At 42.2% G+C, this 20,854-nt stretch overlaps 2 protein-coding genes across 5 annotated transcripts; one reads left to right on the top strand and one right to left on the bottom strand.

Moving 5' to 3' along the window:
- The first annotated feature begins 3,796 nt into the window (after positions 1-3,796).
- Positions 3,797-11,257, top strand: LOC105906766 (large neutral amino acids transporter small subunit 1-like). Its single transcript, XM_031566022.1, has 11 exons — positions 3,797-3,986; positions 5,176-5,661; positions 6,182-6,307; positions 6,632-6,737; positions 6,924-6,968; positions 7,123-7,246; positions 7,419-7,522; positions 7,700-7,796; positions 8,016-8,165; positions 8,632-8,806; positions 9,252-11,257. Exons 1-11 carry the CDS (start codon positions 3,878-3,880, stop codon positions 9,317-9,319), a joined length of 1,590 nt encoding a protein of 529 aa, XP_031421882.1. The 5' UTR covers positions 3,797-3,877; the 3' UTR covers positions 9,320-11,257.
- Positions 11,258-11,259: 2 nt separating this feature from the next.
- alas2 (aminolevulinate, delta-, synthase 2) lies at positions 11,260-18,211 on the bottom strand. 4 transcript variants are annotated; one of them, XM_031566019.2, is made up of 13 exons: positions 18,083-18,136; positions 17,743-17,867; positions 17,259-17,398; positions 16,761-16,941; positions 16,320-16,487; positions 15,992-16,084; positions 15,506-15,728; positions 15,070-15,254; positions 14,712-14,891; positions 14,189-14,353; positions 13,352-13,620; positions 12,424-12,586; positions 11,260-12,137 (listed from the first exon to the last, which is right to left on the bottom strand). In XM_031566019.2, the coding sequence occupies exons 4-13, from the start codon at positions 16,924-16,926 to the stop codon at positions 11,977-11,979; spliced, it is 1,773 nt and encodes a 590-aa protein (XP_031421879.1). In that variant the 5' UTR covers positions 16,927-16,941; positions 17,259-17,398; positions 17,743-17,867; positions 18,083-18,136; the 3' UTR covers positions 11,260-11,976. The 4 variants fall into 4 exon arrangements, with proteins under 4 accessions (XP_031421879.1, XP_031421880.1, XP_031421878.1 ...); XM_031566020.2 differs by lacking the exon at positions 17,743-17,867 and having other exon boundaries at positions 18,083-18,102; XM_031566018.2 differs by lacking the exon at positions 18,083-18,136 and having other exon boundaries at positions 17,743-18,045.
- Between the last annotated feature and the right edge of the window lie 2,643 nt (positions 18,212-20,854).

The raw sequence follows: 20,854 nt of genomic DNA on the forward strand, positions 1-20,854 counted from the left end.
GCATGCAAGAGGGGGTTCGCAACGATGCAAGGGGCTCTTGCGTGTCTGCTTAAAAGGCTGACCATAAATTAAGCTTAAAGCACATGGACAACCAAAATAAACACAAAACACATGGTAACCACAAACACAGGTATAGAGTCCTTTGGCGGCCTCTAGAGGCCAACAAATGTCCCAACTGGTGACACTTCTCATCCACCTGCCAGGTAAAATCCGCTGCCTAATAACTGGGAGTGGAGATGGGACATGATGGTGGTGTCAGAAATAATGCTTCAGTTAATGAGGAAGTGAGTTGGGCTTTTGTATAGCCACCCCAGAATTTGGTATAAATTCCATACTCCAGTCAAGTACAAAAGAGTCAAGAGCTTTCATCAACTTCTTTATCCTCACCTTCGTCCTTCAGCTCTGGTTAGGGAATTAGTCTGACAACAGGCCTGCTGTAGCTTTTATCCTACTTTAACATCTATTGACCTAACCCTCCCATCCACTCCAGAGATTATCTTTGTCACACGTCCTACTAGCCAAAGGGTGCGAGGAAATTGGGGATCTACAACCAGGATGATCTGGCCAACCATATTGCTGGTGTCTCTCCTCCATCTCCCTCGTTGTTGCAAACTAGGTAAGTAATCTCTGATGAATCGTGACCAGAAGTGGTCCGCTAGGAATTGGCTATGGTGCCACATACGCTTACCGACAAAATGGGTGGGTGCAAAGGTGGCTTGAGGGAGTGAGGCATCACACCGGTCCATGAGGAGCATATTAGGGGTGACTGGGTCAAGATCCGCCGGGTCAGCAGAGATATACCCCAGGGGTTTGAGTTCAGCATGCCTTCTACCTCTAACATTACAGTATGGAGAACGGTCTCTGTAATGGCTGGTTGTCTAAGGGAGGCCTTGATAGATTTGATTTCCTTCTCCCACACCACACCACATGAGGTGTATTAGGGGGATTCCCTTCACTGACTCTAACATCCCAATGAAAGAATGAACAGAGAGGGCACATTTTTAAAAGGCAGCTTTATCTCCTATTTTGATAGGTTGGGCACTAAGAGTGCTGTTGGTCTCACTCTGGACTAGCTGGTGGGTTTGTCCATACCTGGTTCTTAAGGCAGCCATGGCAAATGTGTAGGGTCTTTAACATACACACGCAATTTAGCTCATCTGTAAACACTGGGAAGCTTCAGATGGTCCAGAAGAGGTCGCTCTCTTTGCCACTGTCGAGGTATTGCAACATTGGTTTGGGAATTCTATATCAGTCCCCCCAGTCCCTTTTTTGAGATGGTTGCAGACTAAAATTCCTGATTTCGTGGGAACTTTTCCCAAAAATTGCAATGAAAGTTGATGTGTTTTTTAGGTGTTTGTTGCGATGAAATTGCGGGAGCAAGTGAAAGTTGCTATAAAGTTGTGAATTTCCCTCCTCGTAATTATAATTGAGTAATTTGTTGAAGAATAAGTATTTAATTAAAGAACTGCGCTGAACTCCACTCCGGCCACGCCCCCTGTTCAACGGTTGATGCACACACCTCCGCTACAGCCTGTCATATTCACTCTCCCAGCTGCACTTCGTTCATCTTCCCAATCGCCTGCACCTGCATCATTCACAATTTGTATCGTCTTTAGTCTTATCGTTAAATCATAAAAGTATACTTCTGAGCTTGTTAGTTTTGTTTAAACCCTAGTTACTATTGATAGTTTCATCCTGTTTGTTTTTTCCAGTGTTAGACACTGTGTACCTTGGTTTTGATCTTATTAGCATTTTTGAGTCGAGTAATTATTCCTGTTTAACTTCTGAGCCTTATCCCATTTAGTTAGTTTGTCCTCCTTGTGTGTTCTCCATTCCCCTTTCCCTGGCTAAATCCTCATTAATGAACTCTGTTAATCCAAACATCCATCTTAGTCCTGAAGTCCCGTGATGGTCCTCTAAATAACCTTACCAACATGCCAAACAAAAGATTACCAGGACTACAAAAATGTAACAAAATAGTCATTACTTATCTACAACGAAGCTCACCTGTTTGTATTACAAAAGGACCATCAGTAAGACTGAATAAAATGTATCAGCCTTAACATATGATGGGGGGGAAAAAATCAGTTCAAAACGTTACGTTCTCTTAAGTTCGACCACAATGTTGCATGCGGTGCAAAATAGTTTCCCTCCGCTTTTGTGTTATTTTGGTGGGCAAATGCAATTGGACTCACACATGTCTGCTGCAGCAGTACAAGCTCGAACATAATATGGAAGTAAGGCAGAAGGGAGGGAGTTGTGGGAGACGACGATGATTGGTCAAATTTACTGGAAAGTTGCAGTGATCTGAAATTGCAACGCCGCACTGAATTCACAGGGATTGGTTGAATTTGCATTAATAGTTGCGATCGCAAAATCCTGGAGGGTCTGCCATATGCTGATGCCATTAGTAATTCCATCATGCTGGCACCCTCTTCAGGCCTCATGGTGGGTGCTGGAGCAGGCCCCTCGACCACTTTGTGGACCAGGGTTGGGATGTCTTTGGTTGGAGGATAGGGAGGCAGATTTGAGGTATCAACAATTAGATGAGCAGGCATGGGCAGCTTTGTGAGAGAGAGAAAAATCATCGAGGCTGTCAGATGAAAGGAAACTACACAAATCAAGAAAATTGGAGGAGTCCCCAGAGAATAAGTCCCCAGACCTGCCCAGTTGCACCTGGATGAGGGTCATCTCCTGACAGTCCCGGATGGCTAGCTTCCAATCCATTACCTGCCATGGTCACTTTTCTGTGGCTCGAAGGACCATTGTATGAGTGTGTATGAGATGCTTTGAAAAGGGACAGGTGAGCAGTTAAACCACAGTCGTTTTAGTCTTAATCGTAAGTGGATGTTTTATTGACATCTTCAATTAATTGTTGTAGGTAAAGTGGTAGGTAACTGTGTGGTTTATCTGACGCACTCAGGGAATCGCAACACATTTCAAGGCTAAAACCAATTAAATTAGTTTACAAGCCAAACAGTTAAATTGTTGAATAATTCAAATTACATTTTAAGAATAATTGTAATATTTATTTTTAATTCGTTTGATATATGAACAACTGTACTGTCTTCATAAAAGAATAAAACATTTTAAATATTTTGAATTTAAAATAAAGTATATTTTTTACCGCCATGAAGTAAAAATGGAAGGCAGATAGGCAGTAATTATTTCTATATGAATGCGATTACTTTCGTCTGCTTTCATTGTACAACAGGCATTGTTTTTTGTGTGTCAGAGTTACATTGTTGATCCTTAAACTGCTTTAGATATGGTGATTATTAGTTATCTTTGATGATTTGGTGTTTATACTTTGTTTTGTTCAGTTAATCAGTTAATGTTCCCCAGTGTTTAATGTAAATGTCCTGCAATGTTTTAACACTGTGAGAGCCATACCTAAGATACATTCAAGATGTCCTCCGCAGATAGAGTTGGCAGAAGGTATGATAATGTTTAGATAGCCTGGTTTGGTCACATGGTTCCCTCTGGCCACATGAGAGGACTAGGAGTTTCTCCCATTCCCCTTCAGCCCACTAGGGGATATATCAAGCATATAAATGTTAATCACAGCAAAATGTCTGCTCATAAGAATCTGCCATAACTGCACAGGAACAGATAGAGAATAGTCTCATTTATTCTCAGCTGTAAGCATATTAGAGATTCGGCTGAGAAGTTGAAAGCGAAGATGAATACAGTGTTCAACTGTCCATGTGCAGACAGAGCATCACTCTGCTCTGACGCAGGGAAGGAGGATGATGGGGGAGGGAGGGAGAGAGAAAGAGGGAGGAGGAGGGGCGGTGGCAGTGTCTCCTTTGTGTGTGTGTGTGTGTCTGCGTGCGCATGGCCGCATGCGCATGTGTGTTGCCGTGTATTTGTATGCATGCAATCCAGGGAGGAGCCAACACACAGCATTAGAGAAAGGAGGATGGCGGAGCTGAAATCTCGCAGCCGGGAGAGCTTGAACAAGGTGACGGAGTTAAAGATGGAGGGTAGGTGCCGTCTGAATCCCTCTTTCACTAACAGGTGCACCTCCACTGGGTGTGCCTCTTGTGTAGCAGTGGCTGCTCAGGGGGGGCTGAGTGGCATTGAGCACATGCTCGTTTGGCACACGGAGGAAAGGAATTAGGCTCTGTGAGGCTCTATTCAAGTGGCTTGGCTTGAAGTTGTAACAGCGTTGCTTGAGCACATGCTGAGAGGTGCTGTAGACTAAAAATTCATCAAAGGCACTGGAGCCTCAAAATATCCTGGTCATTTTTTATTTTATTTATGTCAAATATGTTAAGAAATGTTAGAATACAAACAGCAAAGATAACCCATTATATTATGAGCACATGTCTAGTGAGCTGATCAGGTTCTCATATACAGTCATAGAACGATATTCTTTGTGAAAACATGTTTAATAAATAAGTATGTGTAAATCACTGAGTAAACAATAGTTATGAGTTAATTTACATTCATGACTAATCACAGGACCAGAAAGTAGATTTGTAGAAAGTATGCATTTATTTAGCTTGTAACTGCAAGCATAGGATTAAGCGGAGAAACATAATGATATTAGGCTCCAATCACAATGAGAAGAGAATTCACTTGTGAAGATCCATATTTGGATAAAAAATCACAATGTTTGATCACTGAAATGTATATTTACTACAGGTAATTATTTGCCAGCTTCATATGCGATTACGTATTTAGAAGACACTTTAACATATAACATATATCATAAACAGAGGGCTTAACAGTGTTGCTAAGCACTGTTCTTTACCATTTCACTCACAGCAGTACCATGACATATGCAATATGGTTGGTAGTGAAAAATTCAGTGTATAGATGTTACTGATAATAATAACAACTTACAACAATTAAATATTGTTAAAGTATAAAATATAAAAAGCAGATTAAAAAACAGACACACAGAATCTAAATCTTTTTAGTGCATCTACGCTACATCATTGTTGTTCATCTAGAAGCATTTCTGTATTTTGAACATCACAAATACATAGTGCACATTAAAACTAGAACTAGGGTATATTTAGTTCGTTTTATATGCTGTCTAGTATGGATGTCTCTGTTCATTTACCCATTTAGCAAAAACACTAACTTAACTGTCCATTATGAAAAATGACTGGTGTTACATCATACCAATTACTCATGACCTCACTTTTTTTCTGGGTACCAAAGGCCCGGCAGATGAGGGCAGTGTGGTGGAGGAGGAGCCCATGAAGGAGTCTCCCAAAGAAGACGGCCCCAAAAACAAGATTGAGCTGAAGAGGAGCATCACGCTGTTCAACGGCGTGGGCATGATCATTGGGACCATCATCGGCTCGGGCATCTTTGTGTCGCCCACAGGTGTGGTGAAGGAGGTGGGCTCCCCTGGCTTGTCACTGATTGTGTGGACTGTGTGCGGTGTGGTCTCCACCATGGGAGCGCTGTGCTACGCCGAGCTGGGCACCACCATCACCAAGTCGGGAGGAGACTACACCTACATCCTGGTGGTGTACGGCGAGTTGGCAGCTTTCCTTAAGCTGTGGATAGAGATGCTAATCATACGCCCGTCCTCGCAGTATGTGGTCTCCCTGGTTTTTGCCACATACCTGCTCAAGCCACTCTTCCCAGACTGCCCTGTTCCAGAGGCTCCAGCCAAGCTCATTGCATGCCTCTGTCTAAGTGAGTATCCTCAGTTTTGTAAAGTTCCCAAAGGCGCGCACACACACACACACACACACACACACACACACACACACACACACACACACACACACACACGATGGAAAAGAGTGAGGACCTTTGCAACATGACTGAACAATGTTGTGAAACTTGCTTGTTCTTTTTGTGATTTTTTTTTTTTGGGTTGTTACAAAACTGACTGCAATCCACTTCAGAAAGAATTATAAATACCATAGAACACCTGTTAAAGTGAAGATAAGATGTTCAAAACTGTTCTGCCTGCAGGTTCAATTAGATAACTGTCAGTTGCTGACATTTAACATGATTAAATATGTTTCATTTGGAAATGCCAACTTTACCAGTCCCTCCTTGTTATTGTTTTAAATGCACAATACTACAGATATTTATTTATGTGACTTGACCTTAGATGGGGCCTATAATCTCTGGACCTCTGAAGTCAGTGAAATGCTTTAGACCCATTTGGATTCTTAACTGACGTCTGACCTCTTCTCCTCTGCAGCTTCACTGACCTTTGTGAATTGCATCAGTGTCAGAGCGGCGACCAAAGTCCAGGATGTCTTCACAGCATCTAAGCTCCTTGCTCTTTTAATCATCATTTTATTTGGCTTTATTCAGATTGCAACAGGTATTTTCCCTTAAATTAATCTCTTTGACCTAATCTGTTTTATATTAACTAGATGTATTAAATTGTCATTAGTTTCTTGGCATTGTTGGTGATTGGTGATGAGACCTCAGATCTGCTCGGTGAAAACAAAGAGATTCCCTTGCTCTAACCCCAGCCAGATAGTTGTCATAGAAACTCAGAACACCGGAAATGAGTTTCTCTCCAATAACACAACAGCGTAATGAATTCCCAGAGAGAGACGCTCAGAGATGATGGTGTCTGATGATGCCTCACAGCCAGTCTGAAAGATTAAATGCGAAATGCTCTGACTTTTTGTCAAAACAGGTGACGTCGATTACCTGTCTCCAAACGTGGCATTTGAGGGCAGCAAAATGGGAGTGGATAACATAGTGCTGGCCCTGTACAGCGGATTGTTTGCCTATGGTGGATGGTAAAGTTGGGCAGAGGGGGAGTGGATTGGGGTGTTATTGGCAGGCAGCACATTTGTGGCATTTGGACAATCTACAATCTTTTCACATAACCATTCTGTTATGAGTGATTTTGTGTAGTAGTTATGTAAGATCACATGGCATTATGGTCACAGGAAATGCCTGTTTTATGTTTTGTATTTATGTAGGAATTATCTGAACTATGTCACTGAGGAAATGATCAATCCCGAGAGGTAAATATCTTAAATAAACATAGACACACACTGAGAATTGCGAATGAACCTGAATCAAGATCTTACTATTATTCTGTGTAGGTCTGTTTACCTCTCCCTCTCCCTCTCCCTCTCCCGCTTCCTCTTAACACTCTGTTAACACTCTTGTCCACAGGAACCTACCTCTGTCAATAATCATCAGCATGCCAATAGTAACTGTGGTGTATGTGCTGACGAACATGGCATATCTCGCCACCATCCCCACACAGGTCATGGTGGAGTCTGAAGCTGTCGCTGTGGTGAGTTTGACTCATTGGATCAGTCATTCTGATTCGGGTAAAACTCATACGTCTCTTTGGACGGCTCAACGTGTATTTGGATTTGCTAGGTGATGCTCATGAACCTATAGCCCATGTTTGCAGATAGCAACTGAATTCTGTAGAATTTGATTCCCTTTTCAACATTTTACAGTCTTTTGGGGAGTACCATCTGGGTGTGATGTCTTGGATCATTCCAGTCTTTGTGGGGCTGTCCTGTTTTGGTGCAGTCAATGGCAGTTTGTTCACCTCAGCCAGGTAAGCCCACTCACTCCGAGGGATATGCCCTGCACAGTAATAGTATTTACTCAGTGGGTTTTCCACACTTTGGGATTGTCAACACGACTCTCACTGACACTCTCACCCATCAGAGAGTTCGATTTAGAAACAGTAGCTAATAAACTGTAATACAATGAGATGATGGTGTGTCATCAGGCTGTTTTATGCGGGTGCTCGTGCGGGACAGCTGCCTGCCGCCCTTGGATTGGTCCACAGTGACCACTTCACCCCAGTCCCCTCCCTCATCTTCACAGTAAGTTCCTTCTGCATGATGGCCACTCTGCATGTCAGTCTCACCATTTAACTGACAAAAGGAATCCCTCTGGTGTGGCCACAGGGCCCCCCTGTCACAAATCAGTAACTTAAGTCTCTCTCTCTCTCTCTCTCTCTCTCTCTCTCTCTCTCTCTCTCTCTCTCTCTTTAACACATGCTCTCTCTTTTTCTCTGTCTGTCTCGCTGTACCTCCCCCTAGTGCTGCTTGTCCATGTTCTATGCGCTGTCCAAGGACATCTTCTCCGTCATCAACCTCTTCAGTTTCTTCACATGGTTGTGTGTTGGCATGGCGATCGCTGGGATGTTGTGGCTGCGCTGGACCCAACCTGACCTCCGCAGGCCCATAAAGGTCAGACCCCTACTCAATGGCAACCTTATGTCCCCTAGCAGGCAACCCTAATTACACATGGAGGCCCAGCCCCTTCCTAATCAAGCATGCCAACCATGCCTCCGCCGTGCAGTCCACTCCACTGCACAGATGATATATGGCTCAGCAGTAACGGTGGAGGAGGCCCTCAGCAGAGTCAGCCTAATCTCCTTCTGCTCCATAACTCTCCGGCTGTGGGGATTGGGGGTTGGCTGTTTGCATTATCCCCCTCTTCTGAAGACAGCCATATGAACACACCTCCCTCCCCTCCACCCTCCCAAATAAACACCCACAGCTTAGCTCCTGAAGCTGCTCACATTAGAGAATGCCAAATAATGCGGGCCGCTATTAATACATTTTCATGGGTCTAGAGTGTGTCTACCAGTGATTTGCTTGTTAATGTGCTGATTGACTGTGTGTGTGTTTGATTGTGTCTGTGTTGGCTTAGATTCCGTTGGTGGTCCCTGTGGTATTTGTGCTGGGCTGCACCTTCATGGTGCTGGTGTCCTTCTGGGCCGCCCCCTTTGAGTGCCTGGTCGGCTCGGGCATCATCCTCTCAGGCATCCCATTCTACCTGCTGGGCTACAAGTGGCAGAAGCCCCGCGAGGTGCAGAAGGTCCTCGGTGAGAATTGAAAGTTTACTATTGGTAGCACACATGTGCCTGACTTAAACAGTAGAGAATAGGTGAGTGAAGAGAAAACAAAGAAAGTTGAGCATAATGAAGGTTTTGAAATGCATGTTTGTTGTATTGTCTTTACTACACGCTCAATTACTGAAAGGATGATAGGGACAGTTTCCATGGGACCACGGACTATGGGTTTCGGCCCTTCCCTGACACTACAGATTTGGGCGGCACATTTATCAAGATCCTGATGAAATCTTTCAAGAGTAGGAAAAGGCAGCTGATAGTATTTCAAACTATTTTTTTTCTCTTTTAAACTATAAAATGATTGAAGAATGCTGAAAGGATTTGAATGCATACAGGTTTGATGAATGCAGGGGATTAATAAGACTGGTGATTCTTTTTTCAAATGTCAGATATGAGTAATATATTTGTTCTCCCACAGAAATCTTCACTCTTTTCTGCCAGAAGATTTTCTTGTCAGTTCCAGAGGAGCGGGATACAACAGAGTGATCCAGTCAGAATCAGCTGTGGGTGTGTTTCTTATTTGTGTTGAAGTCCAAAAGAGAAGTGGCATTGTATTTGTCTCTGTGGTTTCAGGTAAATCTGTTTATTTTCTTTTGTCCTCTTCCTACTTTTCTCACGTAACAAAGACATGTAGTATTTCAGTCACACCTCAACCGAATCAGCAGACACATGCAACAAAAGCTGCTGGAGTTAAAGTCTCTATTGTTTGTAAATGTTAAACAGATCTCAGTGCGACTGATACTCAGTAATGAGGTGGAGCTCAGCCTAATTCACCCCTTTAACCCGAGCTGCACGGAAGAACCCCAGACTTGAGCCCAGTCAACCTGGAGTATTCAGGTCGAATAAGTGTAGAGATGTGGTCTGCGAGGAGCTAAATGTAGACACATTTGCATTCAGAGCCAAATGCCAACGCAGCACTTTCTCTGTAGGCTGTATCTTATGCCTCTAAGCATATAAATGTCTTGTGCACCAGCGCCAATCCATGGCCAGTAGGTTGATAATAGAGCATGCATGCTCAGGGGGATAGTCCTTTAAAGAGGGAGAGCTACAGAAACTCACAGGGTATTTATTGTTTTCAATCAACTCAATGAGTCTCCCTCAACTTCTCTTGGCTTCTTTGCCAGTTATTCTAAATTGTGGGAAATTGCCCAAACTTCTGTGGAAATTACCTCATAAATTCTCCACAAGGAAAATACTAAACCAGTCAACTTGCTTAATTTTTTAATCCCATATTTAATTTCTATTGGTACTGTAGCTGACCTCATACTAACCTGTTCTGTTGGTATAATATATTTCCCATTACTACTAGGGTAACAACTGTTTGCCATTTGTCATTGAGGTTTCATTTTCTCATCACAGATGTCTGCATCTGCTTGTTAGTTTTGAAAGAAAAGACACCAATTACTTAAAGATCTTGAGGTGTCTGTACTGAGATTACGTGGATGTTTTTTTTTCTTTTTTTTTCTCCAAAACACCAGCCTAAATGTGACCTGACAACTGCGATACACACACACACTGTACAATAAGCAACAGGAACTCATATTCAGGAAAGGAGAGGCCTGATTTATCCCCTTTAGGATAGGCCTCTTTATCTCCCTACAGCTATGATATACCCGCACCTTCCCATAGGTAGCGCTGTCGCCTATGTTTAAACATTTGGGCAAAAGTGAACTCTACAGTAGTAGCAGTACTGTCAGTAGGCCTCTTTTACAAGATAATCAGAGATGTCATGAGCACAGTAACAGAGGGTAAAGTACAAGCACAAAAATAGTATGGATTAAAGGGAATAACCTCTGTGTCTGTGTCTCAAGATTCAACAAGTTCTTTCGTCCAGAACAGTAGTTCGTGTAGTTGTTGTTAATATTTATGCTGTTATTGGGTTAGGTTTTCTTCATATGAATGATATGAGTATGGCTTTTCAGTGCTTTTCTTATTATGTAATTGTTTTTGTACCTCGCTGAAAAATGAAGAAAACTTCCCAACAATGACATAGAGGAGCATCAGGCAGTGGAACACTTGTTATCCTTAGTTGCTCTGTCAAACAGACCCATTGTGAATATGTGTGTGTGTCCATTTTCTACATTCAGATTATTTGCTTTTATATTTTTTACGAGTGATTTCTAGGCATTAGGTGTATGTTTACATTATGTGATCTTTTAGACATAAACTGGGCCCAGTGGCAGAGACTAGAGCTGAGTTAGCATTGTCAGACTGCGCTAGCAAGAGTATGAAGAAGTTGAAGACGCACACACAACATTGTACGGGAGAAGGACATGAGTCCAACCTGTGATTGTAATGTTTGTATTACTTGCTAAATGTTGCTTTTTCGTAACGCAAGATTTAAAACTCTCCGTCTTTCACTCCTTTTAGTCTGAATGTCAGTCTTGATGGCAGAAACTCAATAAAAATGTACTGAGAAGCAAATGTGTGTTCAATCCCTTTTATTGTATCAGCACATTCTGTTCCATTAAGATCATGTAAGCAATGGTAAGGTACAACAGAGACAGGGGAGAGACTTCAGGCAATATTTTGTATACATCCAATTCTGTAATGGCTGAAATAATACTAAGCAACAAGATAACATGACAACAAACAAAAAAGAAACATCTCAAATACCTCTTCAGCACAAACACATTTATATAATCTCCTGGAAAACTGCCAACTATAGCTTTTGCAGAAGTCAATTTACAATGACGGGACATAATAATTTTGGACTTTCCATAATGTCTGGAGCAATGAAAGTGCTCATGTGCAGGTATGAGGAATGAATTTCAAATGAAAGAATAAGAAAAAACTAAACATTTACTCACATATACATCCCTAACAGGCCCTAACATTTGGGAATATTCAAAGCAGATGGGAATGATAGACATTAAGTGAAATTATGTGTTCTTAATAGGATTGTGCATGTTTTGGTGAAGCTATCATCTAGGTTTTGTAACAGTGGTGGACTGGTGGGTACAACGACTGTCTGAGCAGGGGGCACAGTGAAAGATGGAGAATCAGAGAAGCTGCTAAGATGTCCACATACAGATAAGGATGCCTGGATGACCAGCAGCTTCGCCAAAACACGCACATGAAATCACGTGTGATCAAATCACATAGTTTTGTTCCTTTGTTCCTTTCCTTTGGCTTGTGTGCACTCATGCAGACACGGTGATGTACTGATCCATTGTGCCAAAATAGGACCTCTCCCACTCACTCATGAGGTCGAAGTGCAGCGGGCGGTCGCAGAAGCTGCAGGAAGCTGTTGCTGGGCCATTCAGGGGCAAACCCACCTCCTTCCACGCCTCCAGCAACCTCACTGTCAACATGCACAGGGGAGTCACATGACAGACCCAATTTACACAAGGTCAATTGGACTTCAGTACTTCTTGCAGTGCGTATAAATATTCGTAGATAAACACCATAGATGATATGCCATTGTACTATTAGATTAAAGCTATAACTGTAGTCCTAATTGAAACCATGTGTAGCATTTAATTTTGGTCTTTACTGCATGTGTCTATATATATAGGGGTTGCTATGGTAGCAGACAACATTATATATATATTATATGTCTGCTACCATAGCAACCCCTGGAGGCTTACCTGTGAAGAAGTCCATCATGGACGGCATGTGGAAGGGGGATGGGGCCAGGCGCAGCATCTCCTGCCCGCGGGCTACGGTGGGATAGTTGATGGCCTGGACGTAGATGTTATGGCGCTCCAACAGGAGGTCACACATCTTTGAGTTCAGCTCTGCATTGCCAACCTGTTGGGGCAGCAGAAAGGGGCATAATGTTGAAAGTCTAACCATATGGCAGGGTTATTTACTTATTTCAGAGTGAGGATCAGATTTTTATAATAATACCAACTGCAGAGGCACAGATTTTTAACAATGCAGCAATTTCTTCTTCATTAAGGTCAAAAGACCTATCCTTGAATACTGTGACTACATGAAGATGAGAAAAAATTACTTTTCTCTAAATGAACTTCCAATATATGATGAAGCTATGCTATGATTAGCTATGATTAGATATGCTACATTTGTCACCATATAAGAAAAAGGACTTGGTCTGATTGGCTTTAATGCCAATGGACAGTTGCAATGCAATTCACCACAGGCAGCATTTTGATGATGGAATATACAAGCTTACATGTAGAATGTACCACACTCTTTGCTTGATTTGAAATATTTTTCTCTATAGGGACTTATCACTTTCTTTAATAGAGAATGTGATATTATAGCAACAGAAGCAGTGAGTTAACTGAGATATCATGGTGGGTATCGATGGTATGAGAGATTCCAGTTTCAGTTCAATTCACAGGGTTGCTGATTAGTAATTTCTGACAAAGTCATACAATATTACAATTCAGTTTTTCCCTGCTAATTATTAAGGACCAGTAAAAGTGAATGTCAAAATTATTGTATGAGCACACATGGTCCATCGAAAGGCCAATACTCCTGGCCATGTAAAGTTATGATGATGATAAAGGTGCTGTTATGGCCCTGAGGCTGTACAGAGGTGCATCATACCCGGATGGGGATGATGTGGCTGGGGCAGTTGATGACAGGCAGGCCAGCGTCCATCAGCAGCTGGCGCATGTGTTTGACATTGCGTTGGTGGGCTCGGCGCAGCAGCTGGCCTTCTGGGCTGCGTAGCACCCGCACCGACTCCAGCGCCCCTGCCAGCACCATTGGCGGCAGTGAGGTGGTGAAGATGAAGCCGGCGGCGTAGGAGCGAATTGTGTCCACCAGGGTGCCGCTGCTGGCTATGTAGCCCCCCACACAGCCAAATGCCTTCCCTGCATCGGGGGAGAAGAAACATGGAGAAGATAGCAAGTCTGTTAGCATTCTTAAAATGTCCCCTTCGTATGTTGAGTGTCTAGAATCAAGGCAGAGTATGTGTTGTAAGTGAAGTCGAAGTGGCTAAAACGTAGAGCGTGAAGTAGAATACGGATAGTGTGCGACAGTGAGTTTACACACATTGTGGATTACAGTGGAACTAATATGGCTCTGATGTAGCATAGTTCAGGGCCAGATTAGAGCTATATCCTATTCAGAATCAGTAGCTGTCTGGGGTGGAACTAATGTGTGTGCTGTGGAAGTAGTTGGGGCAGCAGGCTAAAGGAGGAAATAAAGCAGCCCTAGCCTAGCCATGCAAAGCAATGCTTTTCTTGTCAAAATCACTATCACTAAACTTGAGTGAGGAAACAGTTTTCAGCTGTAATATGAAAAGGAGATGAGGGGAGGTTAAACCTGTATCTGACACAAACCTCTCAGAGGTCTTGTCTCTTGGCATTAGCATTACCTGGTTTGATTGGGTCTGTTTAAAGGAGCAATATGAGTCAGTTTTGTTAGGTTTGTACTAACCCAGTGTTCCAGAAACAATGTCAATCTTGTGCATGACACCGTCTCTCTCTCCGACTCCAGCCCCTTGTGCCCCGTACAGCCCCACTGCATGGACTTCATCCACGAATGTCAGTGCACCATACTTATGAGCCACATCACACAGCTCCTCCAGGGGGCAGATAGCACCTACACAGATACACATACAGCACACAGACACAACATTGGATGACAGTATTATATATATACTGTAGAATATAATATTTACAGTAACAATTAACACGTAAATTGTGTGTGGAAGTTGCTTATAAGTGAAAGGCTATAGCTGACAGTTATGCTCATAGAAAGAAATGCTCTGTGACTCTTCTGAGCTGTTAGCGTAGTCCAACTTTACTTTAACTTTACAACTCAGGGACTTCCAAAGACACAATTATTATTAATGTGCACAGTACTTGTGGAAGTTACCTAGTAAGACAAAGTCAAAAGTATGTTATGAAACTGTTGAGAAATGGTTTCGACCTAAAATATGGACGTATAAGAGACCCACCATCCATAGAATGCACAGTCTCAAAGGCCACAATCTTGGGGGTTAGAGGGTCTGCTTTGCTCAGCAGCTCCTCCAGGTGTTGGGGGTCATTATGGCGGAAGATAAAGCGCTTGGCTGTGCTGTTCCTGATGCCCTGGATCATGGAGGCATGGTTCCCCATGTCTGAATAAATCTCACAACCTGTGTAATAGACGCACACTCATTAATATGCAGCACAATTATGTATTCTAATCTAAGTTCTATTAGTATGTAGCTGAAATTATTGTAGTTGAAGTATTTTCTAGTCAGAAGTCAGAAAACATTATCTGTAAACATCTTCACAAGAATTTAGAAAAGCCTTTCTATCCAGTTTTCTTACCAGGAAGCATTTTGGCAAGAGTGAAGAGAGTAGAGTCATTGGCCACGAAGCAGGATGAGAACACGAGAGCGCCATCCTTCTGGTGGAGGCTAGCCAGCTCCTGTTCCAGCATCACGTGGTAGTTACTGGTGCCTGAGATGTTTCTGGTGCCTCCTGCACCAGCACCATGCTTCTCCAGAGCATCCCTGTAAGAACACCACATCAATCTCACATCAAGTTCTGTCATGTTTCACATCACCCAGTCACAATATATTCCCATAACACATGTTATCATGGTGTTTAATGGGACGGGTTTTGTTGTGGAGATCCACACAGTTTCTTCTTGGGTTCTGAATGTCAAGAGTATAGTGGTATGTGGTAATTTTCTGTTCTGACTCTGAAGTGATTTTGTGTATGATATTGCTTGGTTCTATTGAGTTCTCCTTGAGACACGTACTGTATGGCCTGTACAACACTGGGGTGGCGGCTCATGCCCAGGTAGTCATTGCTACACCACACAGACACCTGGCTCTCTTTCCGGCCAGGAACAGAGTAGTCATCCGCAAAGGGGAAGATGTCAGCATGCCGGTTCACTGTCTTAAATATGCGGTAAGTGTGATCACTCTTCTTCTCATTGATCCTCTCGTCAAAGAAGGTATCATAGTCAAAGCTGGGACCCTCTGTCAAACATACACAAACCATGGTAAAAGTTTTGTTAAAGATCAACAACTATTTAAGGTTTCAACAACAACAACAACTAACAATTCTTTCAGTTCATGTCTGCTTAAACTTCTAAAATCATAATGGTGCCATGCTGGAAAGCACCATTCTTGTATGAAGACCTACGGTTGAGTTGACATTGAACAAAGTTTGTCTAATTTTCTTAAAATGGGAGGTGATTTCATTAGAAAGGCTATCTATGTTGCTGCACACGTCAACTCACCCATGTTATCTTTGAGGAGATGGAAGGGAGCCAGGCTCTGAAGCCCCAGTAGGGAGGTGTCTCCCATGCCTGCCTGAAGTGAACTCACCACCTCTGTTTAACACACACACACACACACACACACACTCAGGTCAGCACTGACAGATCATGTTTTGTTGTGGTTTTGGGATTTAAAAAAATACACATGACTGAATCTCTCTCTCTTTCTTTTCACAATTACCTGTTTCAATAAACTACATAGAGGAGACAAACGAGTCAGTGGTACTGATATTTGCCAGGTTGTCTACGTTTGTGTTATATATGTGGCTGTGGTCTGTGAGTGCGATACCTGTGTTTTTTGATGCATTGCGAAAGACATCCTCCTGCACCTCCTCACTGGCCTTCACCACATTCAGCTGGGATGACACAAAGGGGCAGCCTTTAGACACAGACACAGCCACCTGGGTGGCCGCCTGGGACATGAGGCGCCTTTGGGCCAGCGTCATCAGAGGTGGTGCTAAAGAATACAAACACATACATACACAGAGACTTAACACGCTAATCTCTACCAGAGCAGTATTATCCACGTAATGTACTTGGTGTATCATGCCAATTCACAACAATTAAACAAATACAGTGTGTGACTGTTGGGTTGAGGAGCAATTGTATTCTAATTATATGCAGAAGCCAAGGATTCATGCCATCAGTATCCCAGTTGTAATGGACTTAATCCATCCTCCTGGCACATCCTCAGTTGAAGTCAATAAATATTATGAAGTCAGACAGCTACCTTTCCCAGGTGAGTTGAGTGAAGTGGGTTGCACGGCTGAGGTGCTGACATGACGAATGATAAGTGGGCACCGGTCAGCCATGGAAAAGAGAGCTGCGCCTGCACTACGTCCGAAAGGGCGCGAGGCTGACTTCAAGAAGGGACAGTGATGCAGAAAGGCAGACATGATTCCTTTGTCCGTCTGCAAAAAAAATAAATAATGATTTACAGTTAGTTAAGTCTTTGTCTTTTTATTTAGAACACAACAATATATTGCAATTTAAACAGTTTTGGATGTTTTAGACAATCCACAGTATGTATAGTAGCATGCATAAACTAATGTAGTGGCACTAACTCTCAGCTACTGGTTAACTACCTAAATAATCCAACTGTAATTGACTCTTCCATAACCTTAACTAAGCCCATTTCTATTCATTGATGCAAACAGGTGGTCGAAATCGACTCAGAACATTAAACTGGCGGACTGTACAATGGTTGAATACTAAAGTAGGATCCCACCTTGATGTAACTGTGCGGTGGACCATCATTTTGAATGATTCACATAGTCCTCTAGTATCACATGGGCGCGCCTTTCTGGTGGGCGCGCCTGATAACGCTTATCTCGTGTACGCAGCTGGCGCTGTCCATGCTCCAGAGTTCTGAAGTTTCGAATGCACGTCACACCATAGGAGGACCGATTAAGAAAGATTTGACAGCAAAGGGAGTAAAAAACGTAGCCGAAATTTCGAAAGTCAATATTTTTTATGTTTTAAAGTAATAGTTATTAGTAATAATGCAAAAACGTTTCTAGCCCCACTTTATTTGACGCGTATTATACCCTCATTTGTAGTTGACATAGTAAGTGTTCTCTATGTGAAATCTTACTTTATAGCCTCATCATTACCAATCCTACACAAAAGAGCATTTATTTACCTCATCATAAATTCAACTGTCACTCATGCTTTCCACTCAAATGCCCCCGCTGCCTTAATAAAGTTCTCACATTGTTTTGCGGTCGAGCGAATCTCGTCTTGTGGTTTGTTTTTGTGGTTAGGGGTCATCTTCAGGTCGAACGATTTACATAAAACAGTTGTGTTCCTCAAAGAGAGAGATTTTACCTTATTTTGCCTGAGTACAAAAATGCTCAATTATTATCCTTTTTAATTAATTTTCTTTGTAGCTTTCCAAATATATAGACAACTTGAATAAAAAATTTAATTCGGTCGCACTATCATGATTCAGCGTATAAAATATTTTGAATCATCAACTGACAACATACAATTAATGAAGGCGAATGAAAAGCTTGGCCAAAATAATGAATTGACAAAGAAAGAAATTCTCACCTGTTGACCTGCACTGAGGACGAACTTCGAACAGCAATCGGATAGTGACGCTGAGGAAAGAAGAGCTACTGAGGCGTGACGTTTTACAAGTGAACTCACTGGCCAAGTTATCATCTCCCTCGTTCACTCCCTCTCCCTGTTTTCAGTCATTCAAGGAGATGTGGTGTGTGTGCCATACACTTCTCTGATAATTCTTTGTCTATTCTTCAATTAACCCAGAAATAAGAGATTGAATTAAGAAAGACTTGAACATTCTGTGTCTATAATTTAATATCTTTCAAACTATTGGGTTTCAGCCTGATATATTCATGTTTTGTCTTTGTCTACTATATAGTAATTAATTCTCTAATAACAACATTGAATCAGGTGCTTTTCAATGTGACCAAAAATATTGCAACATATGTAGCCCATCAAATGGCCCTTGCTTGACCCTCAACAATACAAAATATGACCTGCTCCTTACCCTTAACCTTCTACTGATCTTAAACTCACTTAAGTTTGTCCCGATTTAAGACTCTTGACTTTGCCCTGAACCAACAATCAATAAGACCCACTGCTCACCTGGACCTGCATTCTACCCTACAGCCATCACAAATTAAAGTCAGTGTGGCTCTGTACTTGTTGGCCTATAGCATAACATGATGAAAAGCTCAGTTTGAGCTACACCTAAACTGTGATCACAGTGGTGTCCAAAGCAATGCCTTCTATTGTCCACATCCTTCACCTTCTTCCTTCAGTCGAATCTCAAATTTGAACGTAATCCAAAGTCTACCCATATGTCTATTCTTTCATGTGGTTGTCATTTTGTGGATATTTTGTAAAACCCTGAGGCAAAAACAGCTTGCTTAAATTGCATAGTTTCTGAAAACAACTGGCATTATGAATAACCTTGTAATGATTTACGTGAGTCAAGAAATGTAAACATGATGACATGATGTTAATTAGTCAGAGGTGACCATTTTTAGGGGTTATTTTATGTTCCGAGGGTTACAAGAAAATAATTGTGTGGTGCACATATAACAGGAAAACAGCCACGTGTCTCTTCTTATTTCAAAGAAGTATACTCTTTTATTTAGCAGACTGTGAGTTCCACAAGCGGTTCACCCTTTCCCCCTGTGCAGGTGACAGACGATGGGTCTCTTTGGAGCAGAGGACATAGCAGATCCTTTAAGCAGAAAGAGAATGTTTCACCTGAGGGCCAAAGGGGTGGGATGTGAGAGTGTGCTGACATGGCCTGAAACTTTGGCCTGAAACTTTGTGGCAGATTTACTGCAGGGTGAACAAAGGGATTGGATACAATTAAGTTATGTGCTACAATAATGTGAAACAGTAAGAGTTTTGCTCTTTTCAGTTGAATTGAAAACATAGATCACAATTGCATCCATTGGGCTTTATGTGTAAATATGAAAAGTATAATGCTGAAAATGTGATCAAATGATTTTGCGGATATTGTGGTCCAAATCCGGTTGAACAGGGGAGTCACAAGCACAGCAGTAATCCTGATCTACATACCAGGAATTCCGGATTTATCCACTGTGTGTGACTCATTGTTTTTTGCACAGTAATACAACCCCAATCTAAATTAAGCTGACACTCAATAAGGTTCTGCCTCTACACACCGCTCATCCCCACCCACAATTCCTCTATGTCTCTCTCTCTCTCTCTCGCTCTCTCTCTCTCCCCTCTCTGAGTCTCTTTGTCTGTCTTGCATATTGCCATGTACAATCTAAACAAAGCTTTCTGTGTGTGTGTTTCATTATAATGGTCTCATAAATGTGTTATGCCACCAATGTCCTTACGGTTGAAAATGTAATATCTTGGTCACATACTGTACATACATTTCAGCAGTCTTTGCAATGGTCTATTGATAAGTTTATAGTGTTTCGAAGGTCTAATTTGTTGATAGAGTGCTGTAGTATTTGTGGGTGTTAGTAGTTAGTGTTAAGGTTGTGGTTAGTGATGTGACTGGAATTTTATTGTGAGGGATTAAGAGAGTGCCTCATTATACAGTAGAACCACATGATAGTTTTCATGCAAAACTTTAAGTAAAGTCCATCCGCTCACCACACAGGGTAACACACACACACACACACCACTCCACACCATCGATCATGCACACCAGCATAGTGGTAGGTGTAATAGCATACACTGTCAATAAGCTCTTTCAATGGTTCCAGTTACATTTTATATTGTGTATTGTGGAAGAATGCCAAAAGCACCCACAACTTTACCATTCGCCTAAGACAGACACACACACGCACACACACACACACACACACACACACACACACACACACACACACACACACACACACACCGCATACCACTTGTCCTGCTCAAGGGCATGAATATGAAATTATATGAAATATAAAGTGAACAAAAACACATACATGTTCAACTACATATATCGCTATTCTCAACTTAAAATTGTATTTGGTTGGAGCGGATGGAAAGAATGAACTTTGTGCCCTTAGCAGTCACCAGCTCCAGCTGACCCTGCAAAGAAACCCGTTCTGGTCCTGAGCCACACATTTCAGCAGATCTAAAATAATCCCTTCAGCTGATCAGCCCCACATCAGTGCTTTATGTCTGAGCCACACACTCCATGAACACCTCAGGTCGGCACTTCATTTCTGAAAGGCCCTTTCCAGCAGAAGCGACTTCAATGTTTCAACAGTCACATTGATCACACAAATTGATCACACCAATTGATCACACCACCATTTTAACAAACAGATCAGATTACTCATTTCACCATTCTACAAGAATACA

The sequence above is a fragment of the Clupea harengus genome, chromosome 4 (genome assembly GCF_900700415.2).
Source record: "Clupea harengus chromosome 4, Ch_v2.0.2, whole genome shotgun sequence".
NCBI lineage: Eukaryota > Metazoa > Chordata > Actinopteri > Clupeiformes > Clupeidae > Clupea > Clupea harengus.